At 39.6% G+C, this 20,988-nt stretch overlaps 1 protein-coding gene across 1 annotated transcript in view; it reads right to left on the reverse strand.

Moving 5' to 3' along the window:
* Positions 1–1,275: 1,275 nt before the first annotated feature.
* Positions 1,276–20,988, reverse strand: part of WDR36 (WD repeat domain 36) — a 31,258-nt gene continuing 11,545 nt past the window's right edge. The window contains exons 10-23 of the mRNA XM_084778256.1: positions 20,910–20,975; positions 20,026–20,112; positions 15,723–15,868; positions 14,446–14,560; positions 13,803–13,968; positions 13,516–13,624; positions 11,725–11,804; positions 8,027–8,134; positions 6,313–6,410; positions 5,828–5,973; positions 4,345–4,464; positions 4,100–4,181; positions 2,509–2,696; positions 1,276–1,455 (exon numbers count right to left, since the gene is read on the reverse strand). Coding sequence (XP_084634382.1) covers positions 1,306–1,455; positions 2,509–2,696; positions 4,100–4,181; positions 4,345–4,464; positions 5,828–5,973; positions 6,313–6,410; positions 8,027–8,134; positions 11,725–11,804; positions 13,516–13,624; positions 13,803–13,968; positions 14,446–14,560; positions 15,723–15,868; positions 20,026–20,112; positions 20,910–20,975 — 1,661 coding nt within the window. The 3' untranslated portion in view covers positions 1,276–1,305. The remainder of the gene's footprint in view (positions 1,456–2,508; positions 2,697–4,099; positions 4,182–4,344; positions 4,465–5,827; positions 5,974–6,312; positions 6,411–8,026; positions 8,135–11,724; positions 11,805–13,515; positions 13,625–13,802; positions 13,969–14,445; positions 14,561–15,722; positions 15,869–20,025; positions 20,113–20,909; positions 20,976–20,988) is intronic.

Consider the following 20,988-nt stretch of genomic DNA (forward strand, 5'->3'; position numbering starts at 1 on the left):
AAATATGTACACAAAATAGTATTTTGTATATTTTTCTTCTCTTCCTTGATGGCAAGTGTCTAACATTTTGGAAGGTTACTGACAAAGTAATGTGGTAATATTGTCTAAAGACATCTCTAATAAAAATGACACGATCAACTTTGCACTTTACTTAAAAAGGCAAAACTCAGTTCATGAATTATAACAGAAAAAAACACTTCAGTTGACAGCTCCTATCATTTTTAATTTTACAGTAGTTGTAAGTAGGTGTTATATGCATTTAGGTTTAAGCTGTTTTTGGAACACCTAGGAATTGTTTTTAGAGCGCAGGGGCCTTCAGAATTGCTTATTTCTCATTCTTTTTTTTTTTTTTTTTTTTAAAGAGAGAGCCTTGTGTATTCCAGGCTAGCCTCAGATATGATTTTCAGTGTGTTTCTCATCTTCCAATCTTTACCTTTCAAGTGTTGGGATTGCAGGTGTTATACCATGAAGCCTGGTACTGGTGATTTTAATTTCTGTGTTGCTAAAGCATTTGGCCATAAGAAAAAACAACCACACCAAACCAAGCCAAACAAAAACACCCATGACAAGTGTAGTCAGCAGTTTCTTTCTAAATAAACAAGTCTTCAGAGGAGGAGGAGGAAAATCTGTGGACGAGGCCTCAGCAGAGCCTGGAATCTCCCTAGTCAAGTGCCGGTGCGTTTCTTCCTGCTGCTCCTGCCTGGAGCAAGTACCACTCACATTGCCATCCACTGAAAACTTGTCTGGGAAGGAGACAATGGGAAAAGCTCCAGGCCCTGCACTGTAAGGCTAGACATGCCACAGATCCCAGCCGACCTCTGACTCCTCTATAACACAGCAGGGCTGTACCAATGGCACCAGACATAAAATACAGCTTCAAGAATTGACAATCTATGTTTCATCAAAAGCCACCCAGAAAAGAAACACTAAATTTTCTAACATGATAAAAGCATTTTTAGAACTGTATTATGGACCTGCTTTACCTGGCACTGTCAATTCAATTTGGTAAAACTTCACACTACACAGGCACAGTCTTCCATATCTAACATATGAGAAATTACAAAATGGTAATAACTCAAAAGCCTCGTGTATGTGACCAGTGTGATGAGCTCAGGTGGCTTTAGACTTCCTAGGTGTTCAGAGCAAAAAGAAGGCATAATTTTACATCCAGTTTTGCATGCGAATACAGAACCCGCGCTGGTCTAGCAGCGCCAGCGTGCCATTCCCCGCTGCGCTGGGAGCGAAGGCAAGTTAGACAGCCACTTTACACACTGCTTTCATTGCTGTGATCACTAACGTTTATTCCTACAGCAGAGCACTCTTGATATAGTTTAAAACGCACATGCTTTGATTGAAGAGTGACTGCAAATGAGTCCAATCCTCTTCCACCTGTGACGACAACTTTACCAGTTCTTCTAAAAGCACTGGCTCTGAAGGAAGCATTTTGAGGTGTAACTGAAAAGAAAAGTATGATGGGTAAGTTGCACATTTTATTTAAAAGTACTCAAAATTTTGATTTTTTTTTCTACCAAGGAATCTTAGAAGATACTATCTATTTCTTTCTTTAAGTGGTGGTTTATTCTTTGATTTCTTGCTGTTCCAAAGTATTTTTTCGATCACGTTTTGTTGTTGTTGTTTTTAAAGCCATGAGCTCTCTTAACAGAACTGATGTAGCCTCTATTCTCCAACAACACAGAACCCGCAGCTAACACTGCTTTTGTGCTTCCATGTTTCCTTTCTCTAAAACCCACTGATGATGAATGAGTCATTTGCTTTATTTCCTAAGGATTTATGTAAACTTATTTGTAGGGACTAACATCTGATAACTGCAGGAAAACTGATACGGACAATCTGGCATTTCTTTAATGAAAAACAAAACAAAACCTCTCTGGTCCTACCTAAATATCCAGCTTTTAAATAAATTTACACCACTTGCATCGAGTAAAGACTTGCTTTAGGCTCTCCAGGCCTAGATGGAGAATCACTCACGATTGAAACCAGCTCTGTCTACTCCGTCATTGTGTTACAGCACCAGAGTGGACCTATGAGGAACACCTCTATTTTGTTAATCAAAAAGCAAGTTGTGCCAAATTACTCGAACTGGTGGAGGTATTTTGATTTCAGCAGCAGACAAAAATGAACAAGCAAAAGAGCCCAACTTTCCTTTACGATCACAGAAAACGTTAAAAAAAAAAAGTAAATACTTAAAAAAACAGTTAAGGTCCAATACAGGTAATAAACAGATATCAAATATGGATAAAGTCAAACTATACCATCAAGTAATAACAAAAATAAAAGAGTACCAAGTGCACGGCCCAGCGACTTCAGGTGGTGGCAGACACCAGGCCCACGCAGCTACGGTTCAGTTAGCCAGCCACACCTCCCGTACTCATTAGCCACATGATGGGTGGCTGCCTATTTGACACCATGGGGCAGAACAGGCCCATCTTAGCACAATATATTCAGTAACACTGTACAAAGGAAGGAAAGTATCTCACATCTACTCACCTTCAAAAACAAAGCAAGGTATGCCTGGGCTAACTCAAAATCACGCTTTCTGTCCAACATCATCCCGACCATTTTCAAAAAGCTGCACATCACTTCTGCTGACCCACCATTGTCAGGAGACAAGTTTCGCAGCTCTGTTTCAATGCCGGATGGGCCTAATTCTTTCAGGAGGTTAAGAGCCGATTCATCTGCATTATTGTAAAAATAATCAAGTTATCTCTTACAATTACTTAATTTAAGAAACTATGATCTCCCTTCATACCCAAGCAATATATATGTAAATGGCATTAGAAGTTCTTTCTGTGCATAATTTTTCACATTACAGCACAATAAACTCCAAGATAAATGAAACAGTAAAAATTCCAATACCAATAAGAGGACTAAAAGTCTTAGACGGTCAGGAGTTTAAACCTTCTCATTTTCTTTTAAAGAAAAGTTAATGCCTCACAGTAGATACTTTACTAGTCATAACTCAATTACAACAAACAAAACTGTAACATTAGGTCATTAAGGAACACAGCGCACAATGTACAAATAGTGATTACCACCAGGAATTGCCTTTTCTCCCTCCATTTGTTATAAAAAATGAAACTCTCACTTGGTTGTTAAGAAGACCAGCATGCGTACAGCCCTCCTTGATGGAGCCCACCGTGTCCATAGGACGCCCCCCCCCCCATCTCATCAGCCCTGAGCTACTTCAGTGGCGACGGCTATGATTGTAGCTTCTGAAGCAGGACAAGAACCTGACCACTCTCATTTTCTGTCCTTGGTATGTTTTAAACAATTGTGTTTATTCTACATTCCTTAATAAACAAGAAGTCATTAATACCTTTCTGGCTTCTGTCCATGTTTACCCCAGTGATACTGATGATAAAACAACATGAGTCAAATTTCAAGAGAGTGACAGTTTTTACAAAATTTTAAAACATTTTAAAAATTGCATGGCCAGGCGTGGAGGCGCACGCCTTTAATCCCAGCACTTGTGGGGCAGAGGCAGGTGGATCGCTATGAGTTCAAGGCCAGCTTGGTCTACAAAGGGAGTCCAGGACAGCCAAGGTTACACAGAGAAACCCTGTCTTGAAAAACCCAAAAACAAAAATAAAAAAAAAAGATAAATAAATAAAGTAAAAAATTGCACATATATACTATTAGTTACACAGTAACCAAAAAGCTTAAATAAAAATAAAATTTAATTTTCCTTTTCTTTTAAAATTGCATTTCTACAAGGTGATTTGGAAATACGTGAAATTACCTAAACCATGTCTTTGCTGGATTAAGAACCATATAACTAACCAGATTTTCAAATGAAAACAAGAAGCCTGGGGCTCCTGCTGGGCAAAACTCTGGCAATGAAGCAACTGAAAACCACAAGCTAAATGTTGTAAGTTCTCTGTCTCCAAACACAATCTGAGTTTCCCTCCAGGGGACTAGAAAGAGTCTCACTAGACTTACCACTAACATCATCTGAAAGTTGATGTCCCTTTACTTTTTACTATATCCTTTTTATCTACTATGAACTGCTCAATTTTTCTTTCAGATAAATAAACCAAAACTGAGGATACTTGATCAAATATGTTATGATTTAACTTACATTGATTATTTGTCAATCCTTCTTCAAGCTTCAGGTAGAAATTTGATTTTTGAGCCAAAATCCCAAGGTTTACCACCTTAGACTTTAATAAAAACAAATACATATTACTTAGAGAACATAAATGTCCCCCAAAATACAGATTATAACGTAAAAGGAGCACTGCTGCACCCTGTCTGTGGCACTGGGCGCTACACAACAAGCCAGAAGCAGATCCCCTGTGAACTTGGAGGTTGGTGTGGTCTTACCTGCTGGGGGTCAGCACTCTGCTCGGGGACAGCAAACCTGGGCACCAGCCCAGGAACCGTGGGGATGAAAAATGGAGCTGACTGGGGCACTTTGGGTGGTTCTTTTGGTTTATTCTTTTTCTGATTAAGAGAAAATGGGGAGACTAGTGAGTAAGTGCTTATCCTATACACAGTTTCTAATGTCTTATTACACACAAAGTCTAAAACAAACACCAAGATGTGCCGTAGGAATAAAACGTTCCCACGCTAGAATGTTAAAATAAAACCCGTTTGAGCAGCGTTGTCCTTCAGCCAGGCTTCCCAACACACAAGTCAAAAGAATAGCTCTAAGGCAAGGCTCATCTCCACAAAATGAACTGCTATGCTCAACATCTCTCTCTCTCTCTCTCTCTCTCTCTCTCTCTCTCTCTCTCTCTCTCAGACAGGGTCTCTCTGTCCTGGACTCGCTTTGTAGTCCAGGATGGCCTCGAACTCACAGTGATCCACCTACCTCTGACTCCCGAGTGCTGGGATTAAAGGCGTGCGCCACCACACCTGGCTCATAATCAATATCTCTTAAGTCAAACAAAACAACCAGAAACTGGCTTGTCTCCAAAACCAAGTGCAGAACCAAAAGTGCAGGCTTCCCCATTAGATATAATTGTTAATAGTTTAGAGAAGTATGACTATAATTCTTTTATTTTGTAGGATTTTAACTTTTCTTTGGTACTCTAAAAAGAAAATACTATTGCCAATTTATAAAATATTTCATGTTGGTAAAATTCTGATGGAATTTCAGCTGACAGAATTTCTTTTTTTATACAAAATATTATTTTTATTTTTAAAATTATGTGTATGTATGTGTCTGTGGTTTTGTGCACCTGACGACAGTGACCACAGAGGCCATAGAGGATGTCAGATCCTCTGGAGCTGGACGTACTGCTGGCTCTGAGTCACCCAATGTGGATGTTGAGGACTCAACTCTGGTCCTCTGCACAACAATACCTGCTCTTTACCATGGAGCCATTTCTTTAGCTGGAAAAGTATTCTTAAAATTGTCTTCAGGGGAAAATGGGCTTGTTTTCAACATTGCAGCATATTATACATGATCTCAGTCCTATTTCATGAGTCACTAGCTGACCCTGATACCACAAGGTCTGAAAGTTTACTTAGCAGCAGAGAAAATATGACAGAACACTAAAAGGTCAATTGTGGCATCATCATCATCACACGCAGATACCAACTTTTCTTCCTTTTGTTTTAAAAGCAAGAAATGTAACTAATTAGGGTGGATACTGAAACAGCCCAGTCTGAAAACGCTATAGTTAAAGACTGTGTTTCTGTTACATCCAAACATCCACAGTGGACAGATAGATGAGACCTCTGTAAAACAGCACTCAGTTAAACAGCAGTGTCTTGGCTGTCACTTCCCTAAAACCCTCAAAGCAGGAAGTACTCGTGGAGCATGGGCCAGAGCGCAGTATCAAGAGCACTATAACATTACCTTGATAACATCAAGATTCAGAAGGTTTTTCCAGCGTGACTCAGGGAGAAGTGAGAGAGTCAGCAGTTGCTCACTCAACTGTTCTGGTGACTCATATTCTATCATTTCATCACTTGGCTCAATCTGTTCTTCTACTACTTCCATGCCTTAAAAACACATGTTCAGGTTAGACAAATGAAGGCCGAAGAAACTATCACATGAAAGAGCCTGCTTCATTCCACACTCATTTGTGCCTTATAACATTCACCAATAGAGCTTTGTAAATTCTTTTCACCTGTTTCCTTAAATCCTATCAGCAGACTTCAAATATTATTTTATATCTAAAAGATATCATTAGTTGTAGATTTCTATAAATTGAAGTCATTCAGAATATATCAAATCAGTTAAAAACTTTGATTGGATGCATTAAACTTTGGTATTTTTATAGCAATAACCTAACAGATTTATAATAGACCACAAACGTTACTTTGCTGTTGTGTGATTACCTTCGGTTTGACAAGTTCCAGGAAGCATCACTACTGAAGGGACATAATCTGGAGGAAGTGGCCGCAAGGAGACGACTGAATAGAGGGAAACATTCGACCTGAGCAAGCAAAAAACAAGTCTTTTATGATAATAGCAGGTCTGAGACTCTGTTTTTAACATACTACAAACACTTGCAGAGAGACTAGTAGTAGATCATATTTGTATAAGATAAAATAATTTCCACATAGTGTTTGACAAATACCAATCTTTACCCTTCCCCCCAAAAAAGGTGTAACAAAAAGACTGTTGGGCATGGTGGTGCTCGCCTTTAATCTCAGCACTCTGGAGGCAGAGGCAGGTGGATCGTTGTGAGTTCGAGGCCAGCCTGGACTACAAAGTGAGTCCAGGACAGCCAAGGCTACACAGATAAACCCTGTCTCAAAAAACCAAAAAAGAAAAAAACAAAACAAAAACTACACACACACACACACACACACACACAAACCCAACAACAACAATAAGAAAGATTGAGAAAGTAAGTTAAAATAAACACCCTAATTATATTTTGGGGGGCCCTTTTCTGAAATGGCTAAGTAGCCAAGTAGCCAATGGGTGAGTATTCAGGATATAAATACCTGCTCCAAAGTAGGGACAGATTCTCCCTACATTCATATTATGAACTTTAATGGAAAACAAAGGTTGGGAACTCAGATCTCGAATTATCTTAACAGTTGTACTCTACAGAGAAGCAGCACACTGCTACACAGGCCTCACAACTGCTACTAACCTATTAAGTGTTAAAGTGTCACTGATTCCAGACGACAACACATTTTGCTTTTTAAGATGGCCAAATTATAAATCAAATTTACTTTTTTTCTTAAAGCTGAAACATATTTTTTAATTAGAATTAGCAAAGACCAGTAAGAGCCTGGCACATGCCTGTAATCCCAGCACTCAAAAGGCAGAGGCAGGCGGATCGCTGTGAGTTCAAGGCCACTCTGGTCTACAGAGTGAGTCTAGGACAGCCAAGGCTACACAGAGAAACCCTGTCTCAAAAAAACAAAAACAAAAAAACCCACCCACCCCCATCCTCTGAGGAAAAAAGGACCAGTAAGGCAGAATACCTGTGTAGTCCCAACACTCATCAAACTAACAGAGGAGGATTACAAGCTTAAGACCAGCATGCAATAAATATACACGTTTCAGGACAGTTAAAAGAACTGAATGTGTAAACTCAGGAAAGAGATTAATTGTTTTCTAGGTGCAGGTTAGCTCCGGTGTCTTACAGGTTCAACCCAGCAGACTTTGAAGAAGCACAAATTGTTTAAATGGCTATGGAAAGACATACAGCTAGGACGCATCTTACCAAGCATTTTGCTCACGTGTGCCTTACTTTATAAAGCATACTGAAGTTCAGAAGTGCTTAGCAAAGATCAGGGTTCTAGATTTAGAACATATATATATGTATGTATGTATGTATGTATGTATGTATATGTATCTCTGTGTGTGTGTGAAATATAATAACAGACAAAAATTATGCAATTTAGAGTATGCACTTGAACAAAGCTATCTAAATTCTCAACCACCAATTGTAGACTTATGGTAGACTGATTAGGCTGTGTGATAGTTCCATCGCATAAAAATAAACTAAATGGTAATTTAACAACCACTAGTCTTGACCATTGTAATCGTCCTCCTCTTCCTCAAAATAATAGAGCATATGAAAGAGCTCACCATAGGTAGATTCCAAGGTGATCCACATGGGAAGTTGCTAGGAAGTCTCCAGTCGGGGACATAGTAACATTGAGAGGAGCAGAGTCCAGCAAAAAGCAATCGATAAGGCTACAAAAAAAGTGTAAGTACTTAAGCTTTAGTTGGAAAAGCATACTTTAAAAAAAAAGTATTATTTACTAAAAAGCAACAAGTAACACAAGTTTGTTTGTTTGTTTGTTTTTAAACAAATTACATCCAGAAAATGATCACTAACCACTGCTTTGTCAACTAAGCTTCTATGTGAAAACAATCAACCTAATGGAAAAGAACCAAAACATTAAACAAAACTCCTTAGCTGGATCCAGCAGTAAGAAGAGTACTAGAGGGAATACTGTTTTTTCTTACCCCAATCTGGTATGCTTATTGCCAACAATTTCAAAGACATCAGACACTGAGAGGAGGGAGGGGCCATTGTGAGGCTCATCAACACAACCTGTGCACACCTTGATAGTGAGCCTCTAAATGTTTTTGAGCAGATTATAGTAGATTCTTCTATTTAGTAAAGAAATTTACCATCAGGATGCAGGATATATTTTGAACAGAGGAACAATGGGATTACAGTAAAAATAAATCTCAATAGGATGGCTACTGGCTGCAGCAAGTAAAAGCAGGCTCTGGAGCAGGAGAGAAGGTACGAGAGCGCCGGCTCCTCAGGCTGAGGGGAGTAGGGATACCCTTAGGAAAAGCAGATTCGATTTTATTGCTATTGCTGCTGCTGCTGTTTTGTGTTTTTTAATTTTACTTATAGGTATGAATGTTTTGTAAGTATGCATGTATGTGCACAAAGTATGGACTGGGATTATGGATGGACGTGAATTACTACTATGTGGGCTAGAATCCAACCCTAGTCTTCTTCCAAAGCAACATGTGCTATTAAGTGCTGAGCCACCTCTCTAGTACCAGAGAAGAGTGGTTAGTTTTAAACTCGACTGTTATTTAAAAAAAAAAAAGCCACTATGTCAAAGACACTGCATTGTTCACAGGACCATGTAAGAAATATCTAAGTTCGGGCTCTACGCTCATACGAGCAGTCATCGGTGACAGCTCTTCAGGGAAGACATTAAATGACCTGTTTGCTGAAGGACTCATAAACCTTAAGTAACAAACCCAAATAGAGACCCCCACCCCCACCCCCCCAATCAGGAAGTAACAAATGCCAGGGCGTGTTCAAGATAACTGCTGCTGGCAATTCTCAGTCAGAGGAAAGAGGAGCAATAAACTGTCTGGTGGTGCTTAAGTCTGCATGGGACCTCACAAGAAACACTTGTGTTGGGGCTGAAGAGAAGGAAGCAGAGGCTCAGCCACTTAAAAGCCAGTGATGATTAAAGTGCAAATTGTTCGTCTTAACTCACTTAGTCTAAACAACCAGAGTGGTCAATGTTACCCCAGTATGTGAAACACAAACTTCCTCGTTTTGTTACTTCTCCTTTGTCTTGCCGCAAAGCAGAGGTTTGGCATGCAGGGGTGAAACCTCCTACCATGTTTTAATCAGAGAATTAACTGCTTGAGCAAACCTGTTCTACTGAGAATTAAGTTTTGTCAATTTCATTGTGTAACTTCCTTTCTACAGCTGTGCTGTGTGGGTAGACTGGCCTTCCACTATGTAAAACCACTGAATTGCAGAAGGCAGTTTCTACATATACAGCGTATTTTCACTGTCCCTTTGACTGAGTTACTTCAGTGTGTAAGCTTAGCCCCAGAGTGAAGCCTCCTGAAAATCCTTTAAATGGGGAGTCCCAGGGACACTGTCCTTTTTCCTGACGGACACTGGGAGCATTCCTGTTCAGAGGGTTCTGATTTTTTATTATCAGAGCCCTTGCATATACAAAATAACATCAAGTTATTTCTGCAGTTGCAGACAGCTCCTCTAGCATTAGGTACTGCATTCAACTGCTTACTCACCTGTCACCACAGGAAGCACACTTGCTCATTCGTTCGTTCTTTCTTTTCTTTTGTTTCTTTTTTTTTTTTTTTTTTTTTTTTTGGTTTTTTGAGACAGTTTCTCTGTGTAGCCTTGGCTGTCCTGGACTCACTTTGTAGACCACCAGGCTGGCCTCAAACTCAGAGCAATCTGCCTGCCTCGTGGTATGTTTTTAAAAGCAGGAATCCAAACAGTTTAAACAGTTCCTTAAGTTTCTTCAATAAGACAATAAGACTCCTCTACTGCCGTAGTCTACACTAGGACACTGGCTGCAGCCTCAGACAGCACAGCATGAACCGAGCAAAGCTGAGAGTGAGGTTTTCCCTCCTGTGTTTATTGTTTGCTCAGCCACTTACAGTACTATCCATCTCTTTTAAGGCTCATTTTCCTAACCTGTCCAACAGAACTAGCATTAACAACAGTACCATGTTTATTAGGATACTAAAAAAGTAAGATACTAAAAATGTAGAAGTACCTATAAGCTAGGTGCAGCAGCACACACCTGTAATCCCAGCACACAGAGAGGCGAAGGCAGGCGGATCCCTGTGAATTCGAGGCCAGCCTGGTCTACAAAGCAAATCCAGGACAGCCAAGGCTACATAGAGAAACAAAACCCTGACTCGAAAAAAGAAAGAAGTACCCAATACCAGTGTAAATGCTAGCTTAGCGGACACAGCATTAGTCGTTTGATATTGCTTTTCAAGTTATTTGTTGAACTCCAAATTTAAGTCAAAGAATTACTTGTTTTTTTTTTTTAATAAAAAAATATTTTTGTCCAATTCTTTATAACAACTTATTGTCTCAATGTTTTTTGCTTTTGCATTAACCTTAAATAGTGTTCACCTAAAAAAGTATATACTTTTTAAAAAAGTTGAAAACGTATCAGACTTAAATCTATTCAACTAGTTAATGAAATAAAGCTCAGCAAAAGGCTAACACTGAATCAAAGCTTCAAGGCTTAATTGCTACTTTCAGATCCTAGTTTTTCATTCCAAAGATAAACTTGCTACCAAAAAGGTCACTGTTCTTATATAATTCCAATTCTATAATACCAGTTTTTAGAAAACTGCAGAAGGCCAGGAGGTAATACATTATCAGCATGTCTAAGTATCTTCAAACTTTGTTTTCAATTTTGAAGCTGAAGGCTGAACTAACTACCTGTTATTTCACTCTATATTAAGTAAGAAAGTGACACATCCGTGGACAAAAGTCCCTGGTGATTAGGGCTGGACTCACTCACGCGATCTTCAGCTAAGCTTACTCTAAATCAGATGCATGTGCTGCAAGGTGGGTGTGCTCTCTGCCTATAGCAAACTTACAGGGAAATGAGAAATGTGGGATTTTCCTTTTCAAAGGTCAGACTGTTGCACATCTGAAGTTAACTAGTTCCTGAGAATGTGCTGGATTAGCAGTAAGTGTTGCCCCTGAACCTGCGAGTTACTGAGAGAAGGGAGAAAACAAGATTGAGGAAAGCCATGGGAAACCTATGAACTACCCCAAAAATCCGAAATAACATTTGTCCTGGCTCCACTCAGAGTGCCACTTCTGTATCTCTATTTTGCGGCAATGAGTATGGCAGATTTGCATTTTCCTTGCTATTTTTTTGTCATGCTAGTGCCTGATACTTAGAGATCCACAAATAAAGCAGTGCCAACTACAGAAGCGTAAACAACAGTTGAAAGTCTTGTGTTCAGACAGTGGCTGAGAAATCATCCATGGGACTTCAAAGTGAACTCACCACCCAGAGGGAAGGTCCCAGGTCCTCACAGAGCAATCCATTGCAGCACTTATTAACCAGCGGCCGTCAGGACTGAACGTCTTTAAAACAACAGAATATATACATTATTAGTATACATACTCACCAGTATGTATATATGGATACATGTATATACATGCACACCTAAAGCATATAGAACTTGAAAAGATTTTAAGCTTTATAAAATGATAAATGTGACCACACAAAGTTCAGACTCTTAGCTTTTATAAATAAAAATGTATTTCTATACACTACTTCTCTGAGACTTACATAAGTGTTAGATTTTTAAGTTCATGAAATTAAAAACATTATGTCGATTTTTTCAGCACTGTGTATTTACCTAAAGAATTAATAGGCTGTGGTTACACATCATTTTTAAAAGTAAATTTTTAAAAATATTTAAATATTCTGAGAATACATGGTTAAGGCTATTCTGCAGTCTAATTTCAGCTGTAATTTACATATAAAGGAAGCCAATGCTGTTTCTCTGAAAGCTGTAGTTACAATATTCACACTCTAAGAATTTCTCTAAATCACTATGATTCTGAAGAAAGTGAATAAAAATTCTGTTGAAAATGTTAGTAAGGAAATCCTAATTTTACTTCCAGCTTTACTTAAAAATCACCTTTCTTCTCTTAATGAAACTTTTATTTCCAAAATAGTTTGAAGCAACAACGCTCAAAAATGTTTTCAGAACCCACTGAGGTAACAGCCCTGATGCTACTTTACGTATCTGTTTCCAGCCATAAAGAACGGTCAAGGGCTCCTCTTGCATGCAGTGCTGCGTGAGAGCCTTAGCGTACAAGGGGGACGGCAGGGCTATGGCAGCACAGTACCCAAGGGTTCATATTATCGAGGAGATTCTTTATTAGTGGCAAATGTTACTGTGGTAAATCCAATGCTAATTTACCCACAGGCTGCAGCAAGGTTACTAACATTCAAACTACAGGGTCTAGACAGCTCCATTTAGGGAGTGGTGGTGCACACAGCATAGGATGGGGAAACTAGCTCTCAGGGACAGGCTCGTCGTATAGATGCTAACACATGTGTTTAAACAGAAGTAAACACCTCTGAGCAGGAGAAAGGACACACAGCAGGGGGAAGTAGAAGCTACAGAGGGAATGGGAAGAGCAGGCTGACAAGGACACGTGTTTTTAAAATGCTACTTCATCATAACACCCACCCCACCCTCGTTCCTCCAGAGACCAACAAAACAAAATCTGCTGAAGGCTCACTCTGCCAACCTCCAAGTTGCACAATGCAATTCCCTTACCCATTTCTCCTACTTCTGAAGGAAAGGGTGAGGGTGCCAGTTGTCTGGGGCATCTCCCGCTGATAAGGGAATGGCTGTTAATTACTAGCTTTATCATCCAGTAGTTACCATTTTCTTATTTTTTTCTCTTTCCAAATAAATAGTGGATCTGCAACTAATACTAAATGCCACATATACTTAATACAGTCCTCAGTTAACAATTTTTAGGTCTATTTAAATAAAATAGGCTTTAAAGGCAATATCACAGATCCCACTGACAAACATAATGCCAACTTCATCGTATTTTTATTGAAACCCTTCGGAGTTATATAAATTCTAGAGTAGCACTGCATCAGAACAAATCTACTGTCTCAGACTATTACAAATAGAAAAAAGAAACAAATTCTCTCAGCTTAATTTAAAACCAAATTAAAAAGTATATATTCACTCACACTCAGTGGGACAGTCACTCTACAAGGTATATTACTTTTTTTAAAGACAAAAAAGCTGTTTCATTTTACCATGTCATTTATTTGGCCTTGATGTCCAGAAAACTCCCTGACAATCTTCCTGGTTTCTATGTCGAGGACAGTAATGGAGAAGTCATCCAAGGCAAGCCCTAGAATGCCACTGGGAAGACAAATGCACTGATTTTAATAAACAAAGAAAAATATCTGTTAATAAAATCTATCTTTGAGAAAACTAAACTATATGCAGTTATTTACTATTTACTTGGCAATCTGCTCTCCTTAGGAGTTTTCACTAAAAACATCCAAATGAAAATCTGTTATTACAGGGAAAAGTTTACCTGTCCCTATGTAGCAGCATCATGTTTGGAGATGAATCAAGACTCAAAGACTGGACTAAAGACTTGCTTTTAAAGTTCCAGAATTTGAGTAAGCGTTCACTGCCAGCTGTAACTGCCAGCTGGTTTAGTCCATCCACCGCAACACCTCTTACAGAGCCTGTGTGAGCTTTTTAAATACATGAAAAGAGAAATCAGAATTGGCAGGATCTGTCCAAACAGTACACCAAGAGAGATTCCTTTATGTGACTATCTGATGTCCCACTATTTATAAAACCTAAAATCTTGACATTAAACTGAATTACAAACTAGGAAGAAAACTCTAGTTATCAGACCGTTCAGGAAAAAACAGTTGATGCCATGAAAGATAATCTTATTAAACTAATTATTAAATATTTAAGTACTAGTTTATATTTTAGTATTATAATACTAAATGTATAGTATATTATAATATTAACCATCATTAAATATTCAACTATTAAATATAGAACTAATATTAACTTTCCAAAAAGAAAAATATTTTGTATCTACTTCCCCCTAATGTATTCATGACTTTTTCCTCTTTGAATATTTTAATATGGTATTTCAGATGGAGTTGTAGAAACCCATCTAAACCATTTTTTTAAAAGAAAAAAAAAATCAATACCTTTATCATCTCCAAAACTTCCTCGATGTATACCAGACTGCATGTTATATACATCTACATTTCCTGAGGAGAGGCCAACTATTGCAAAGTTTCCACAGGAAGTTATATCTACTGCCTTTAGCAAAAAAAAAAAGGGGGGGGGGGGGATAGAGAGGTTAAGTTTAATAATCACACAGAATATAACATTGCCTTTATTATAGACCATGATTTCCAAAGTGTTTTTCAATTTATTATTTGTCTCATCTTGATTTGTTTTTATCAAATATAATGTATTATATTATAGTATATAATTCTATTTCCATTTTAAATAAGTATGAAGAAATTTCTAAGGTAGGCCAGGTGGTGGCGGCACATGCCTTTAACTCCAGAAGAGGCCAGCCTGATCTCAAACCCTGTCTCAAACACACACACACACACACACACAATATCTGAAAGAAGCTGGAATAAATAGTAGCTGTAACCATCTTCACTACTTGTATGTGAATTGTTATTCAATTCTATACTATAGAATTGAATTCTATAACTATACAATGAATTCAAAACTATGCAAGTAAACTTCCTAAGGAAGCTTAAGATAGTTGAAAAAATTCATAAAATAAGTTTTTTTATACAAGAACATACTACATACATACTTGTAAAGCAATTTGCATAAAACAGGGTGAAATGTTAAAATATACTGCAATAAGCATTTTCAAAAGCAGAGATACCCACCAAAGATCATTAGAATGAACAAGTTCATCAAGGTTGCAAGATGCAAGATGGATATGCAAATGCAAATTATATCTTAACTCATCAGTAATCAGTACAACTTAAAAGCAATTCCACTTATAATAGCAAAAATTTTAAAAAGAAAATGCAAATTGTTGTTTCTGTAAATTCATAGGAGCAAAGGAGCCAAAACTAGTCTTCAGACAAGAACAGACTTGGCGGAAGCACACTTGCTGTCCTCAAATCATACTAAAAGCTAACATAGGACAGGGTGGTCGCCTTATGTCAGAACCGACACATACAAATTGCCCAAGACCACATGAAGAGATGCTCGACACCGCAGGTCCTATAGGGAATGCAAATCACAACCCTAGGTAGACAGTACATCCAATCCCAAATTTAATAAAAATCTCTCCAATTAGAAAAGTTGATACTATTAAGGCATTTTATCTCCAAAATGTTAAACCTCGTTTCCCCCATTAGTATTATTAGTAAACTTGAAGCAAAATTAGCTAATTGTGCTTTTTTTTTTTAAGGAGAAATACTATATAGTCAACAAGGTCACTTACTGTTGCGGTGATGTCACCTGTCTTTATTCCTTTTGGCTTGAGAAAATAAGCACCTATTGTTGATCTTTGGTAATTCCAGGTTGAGCAAGCCAGCTTACCTTGATGGCAAGCAATGATACCATCCCAGTCACTCTGACGGGCTTCCTCTTAAACACAGGAAAATCATAAATCAAAATGCTTATCCTCCCATTCATTTACCTATCAGCCAAGCACCCAAAAGTCCCCATGCACATGTGGTACCAAGGACACAAGAGTAAAATAAGCAGGTTATCTTCATAATAATCAACTTTCCAATTGAATGGATTATAAACAACATAAAAACCATATTATTTTATACTGTTTGACAAATGCAACGTAAAATGGCTAAATGAAGCTAATACGTCTCTCACTGTAGATTCTGTTGAGAAAAAAAACTATAGTAATAAAGTGTGATGGCACAACAGTGTTTTCTAAGGCAACTCAAGAAGCATTTACTAAGATTTTAGAATAAAAATAATAGCTCACAGAGAGTGGTAATAAGACAGAGATTAGCAGGCTTGATGGGGCCAAATAGAAAGGGGCCCAAGGGTGACTAAGTAGGGGTTGGAGTGATGGGGCAGTGGTTAAGAGCACTGGCTGCCTCTCCAGAGGACGGAGGTTCGACCCCCAGCACCCACGTGGAGACTCACAACCACCTGTAACTCCAGTTCCAAGGGATCCAACACTCTTTTCTGGCCTCCATGAGTACCAGGCACATTTGTGGTACACATATGTACATGCAGGTAAAATACCCACATACGCACTAAAAACTGAATGCAACATTCTAAACATTTTATTTTTAAAAACAGTTTTCTAAAAGTGACTAGGAAAAACTAAGGAAAGCTAGTAGGTGCAGTATCTTCTTGGAAGAGGTGGGAGAAGAAACAAACTGGCCAAAACACAAAGGGTTTGAAAGTCATGTTCAGATGTGGTGCTTTAAATAGGTATGACCACCACAGATCCACATGTCTGAATGCTTGGCCTATAGGGATTGGCACTATTAGGAGGTGTGGCCGTATTAGAGGAAGTGTTGTCACTGTGGGGACAGGCTTTGAGGTATCTTATGCTCAAGCTACCCACAGTGTGCCACACAGTCTCCTGCTGCTGCCTGGGGATCCAGATGTAGAACTCTCAGCTCCTTCTCCAGCACCATGTCTGCCTGCACGTTGCCGTGCTTCCCGCCATGATAATACTGCACTAAATCTCTGAACTATAAGCCAGCCCCAATTAAATGTTTTCTAAGAGTTACCATGGCTATGGTGTCTTGTCACAACAATGAGACCCAAACTAAGACACCTGGAAATAATTTAAAATAGACGGGGTCTACTGAGTTACTTTTTGGTAGTTTTCAATGGCCCCTTTCTTATCTGCATGCCTCCTTCTTACAAAGAAGCTCTACCCAATGCCATAGGACAGGCTGGGTGCAGTGTTGCACGCCTTTAATCCCAGCAATTGAGAGGCAGAGGCAGGCGGATCGCTATGAGTTTCAAGGCCAGCCTGGTCTACAAAGTGAGTTCAGGACACCCAAGGCTTTACAGAGAGACTCTGTCTCGAAAAACAAACAAACAAACAAACAAAACAAAAAAACCATAGGACACCCAAGTGTCAGGAACTTTAGACAGAACTGTACCCTCACGCGTTGCTAGCTCTGTGAGCTTTCACAAGCAGGCATAAGTAAAGGGGACTGTACTGGACGGTTCTGAGTGTCAACTTGACACAAGTTAGTCAGCAGAGAGGAAGGAGCTTCAGTTGAGAAAATGCTTCTATGAGATCCAGCTGTAAGGCATTTTCTCAGTTAGTGCTCAATGTGGGAGGGCCCAGCTCATGGTGGGTGGTGCCACGCCTAGGCTGGTGTCCTGAGTTCTAAAAGATAGCAGGCTGAGCAAGCCAGTAAGCAACACCCCTCCATGGCTTCTGCATGAGCTCCTGCCTCCAGGTTCCGGCTCTGCTTGAGTTCCTGTCCTTAACTTCCTCCAATGATGGAATATGACCTGGAAGTATAAGCTGAATAAACCCTTTCCTCCCCAACTTGCTTTTTGCTCACGGTGTTTCACTGCAGTAATGGAAACCCTGACTAGGACAGAGGTTGGTGGCAGAGACTGGGGTGCTGCTGTAACAGGCCTGACAGCTGACCGTGCTTCTGTCTGGAGGAGTGTGGACCGTGGGAGTTCAGATTAGAAAAGCAGCTGAACATGTTAAGAGCTGCTGACTGGTGCACACTAGTAGACGCAGGGAAGGCAGTGGTGCTGACGGTGGGCTGAGCGGTGGCAGCCTGGCTCAAGACATTTTAGAGAACTTTAGTATGTTGCCTAGAGATTGTTCATGTGATTTTTTGGGGGGAGGGGGGTGAAGAATGTAGTTGTTTTGTGCCTTCATCTGAAGAGTCTTGCCTGAGGCTAAAGTGAAGAGATTTAGATTAATTATATTAGCAAAGAAATCTCTTTGCTCAAAAAGGACTAGTATAGACTCTGTTGTATGGTTTCTAATGTTCACTCATATGAAGACTGTTTTGATGAAAAGGCGCTCAGCAACAAAAAATAAAAATGTACAGATTTGAAGGGGAAAAAGGGCGCCAAAAAGTGGAATGGAGCTAAATCCTATCTTCAAGGAAATAAACAGGCCAGGCGTGGTGGCACATGTCTTTAATCCCAGCACTCAGTAGGCAGAGGCTGGTGGATATCTCAGAGTTCCAGGCCAACCTGGTCTACAAAGTGAGTCCAGCACAGCCAAGGCTACACAGAGAAACCCTGACTTCAAAATCCAAAAACCAACAAAAACAAAAACAAAACAAAACCCAAGGAAATAAACAGATTTTGAAATGGAATAAAGGGAATGGTGACCTCAGGGCAAGACCTCACCCAGCTAAGCTTCTCTCTTGTGCAAAGCAATTAAAGAAGAGTTTAGATTTGCTCCTGGTGGTACACACCTTTAATCCCAGCATTCAGGAGATGCAGTTCTCTGAGTTCAAGGTCAACCTGGTCTACAGATCAAGTTTCAGGACAGCCAGGTTAGGCAGTGAAGGAAACAAGGAAAATAGAAAGCTGGGAAAAGCTGGGAAGATGTCATTGAAAGAGGGGGCCATGTTCCAGCCCCAGCAAGCAGCAGAAGTTGGCAGATTTGGCCAGGTATTTCTGGATTTATAGTCAAGGACAGAAGAAAGGTGTTGTGGACTCTCCCTCCAGGACTAAGGAGAGCTGCTGAGGCCAGGCATGCAGCAGGGTGTCCCTGGACGGTGGCCCAGAGAGGCCACTGTAGGAAGCTGTGAAGATGAAGCCTGGGTGGCCTTGGACATCCCAAGGGGTGAGAAATGACAGAGCTGTGGGCTATCTGCCAACAAATTCTGCTGACAGGAAGTGGAACTAATCCTAGAGAAAGAAGTGTTGTAGTCAACAAAGCTGAAAGGAGCTGGAGATCTGAAGAATGTTCTGACATCAGACAGTACAGAGTTTGGAGTCTGCTCAGTTGGTTTTCAGTCTTGCTTTGGTCCATTATTTCCTGGCTAAGCCCCCTTCCCTATGCTTTGAACAATAACATATATGCTGTGCCATTACATGTTGAAAGTATATGATCTGTTTTTTGATTTTATAGGGGATTACAGTTAAGAGACTACATGAATCTCTGAGGAGACTTTGAACTTTTAAACACTGTTAAGACTGATAAACTATGGGGAATTGCATTTTGCATTGTGTTATGGCTACAAGCCTATGGGGACCAGTGGTAGTTTGAAGAGGCATGGCCCCCACAGACTCATGTGTCTGAATGCTTGCCCACAGGGAGTGGCACTACTAGGAGGTGTGGTCTTCTTAGAGGAAGTGTGTCCATGTGGAGGCTGGCTTTGAGGTCTCAGGCCTCATATGCTCAAGCCAATGTGGTACACTGTCTCCTTCTGGTGCCTGTGGATCAAGATGCAGAGTGCTCAGCTCCTGCTCAGCACCATGTCTGCCAGTCTGCTGCCACGCTTCCCTCCACGCTGATAATGGACTAAACCACTGAAACTGTAAGCCAGCCCCAATTCAATGCTTTCCTCTGTAAGAATTACCTGCTCATGGTCTCTCTTCTCAGCAATAAAACTCTAACTACAACAGGGACTATAAAACCAAATGTTACTAATGGCTGTTACAAGAAAAGACTGATACAAAACACGTTCTGATTAAAGGTAACTTCTTCAGTGTTCACACAAGAGCAGCATGCACTTGAGGTCACCTTCTGAGTATTTTACAAACAGAAAAATGTATTACAATAGAGGACATGAAGACATAAAACAAAAGAGCATCACATCACTTACCAGCAGCAAACTCTGTGATGGGAGGAAGCCGTACCGACATGGTGTTCTGAAGTCCTTTACGTTTAACTATCTTTTTATTCGTTAATCCTGGGATTGAGTGAAAAAGATAATAGGAAAGTTTCTTAATGAAAAAGTATGTTAAGGAATGATTTATTGTTAGAATAAATAAACAAAACAAGATGTTGCCAATTAAGTTAGAAGCAAAGCAAAGTTGTTATTACCAATACTACTAATTTCTGAAGTAAGTTATGAAAATAAATTGTATGAAATAACAGAAAAAAACAACACTATTGCTTTTCAAGGATACTACAGTTGGAGTCAAATGAATCGAAAGAACTAAACAGTGCCAGTCACAGCTTCACTGGGACGTTACAGAACCAAACAGTGCCAGTCACAGCTTCACTGGGACGTTACAGAACCAACACAAAGAGAACCTGGCTAAGCAGCCAATACTGTAGCAGCAATCAGATGAAAATAGTTTTTAAAATGCTGCATGCATATTAGCAAACAAAACAACAAAACAAACACCTGTGAGGTGCCACTGAGTAACACTGTGAGTGCAGCAGCAGCAGCAACATGAACTCACGAACCACCTCTGAAGAGCACACCTTCCTAGGCGGGAAGACTGTGAAGAGATCAGCTCTCCAGTTCCATTTCAGAAGGGATCATTTCAGATGTGAATATGAATACCCGGGTATGAAAGGGTATTTGTATAAATAAAGCCTCTTCCATACACGTCTCAAAACATTATCCAAGAGAAGAAATGAATTAATGGACTTCACTTGGGCCTCTTACAGAATCTTGAACTTCTTTTATCTTTTCTTTTTTTTTTCCTCCTCTTTTTTGTGACCAGCAGCTTGCTTTCTACCTCGCAACTCACTTACCATGCCCCAAACTCTTGTTGAATTTTTCATGGACAGTAGAAAATGACTGCAGAGTTCCATCTTGACCTATTGATATGAA

This window comes from Acomys minous (genome assembly GCF_964271855.1).
Source record: "Acomys minous genome assembly, chromosome: 4".
NCBI lineage: Eukaryota > Metazoa > Chordata > Mammalia > Rodentia > Muridae > Acomys > Acomys minous.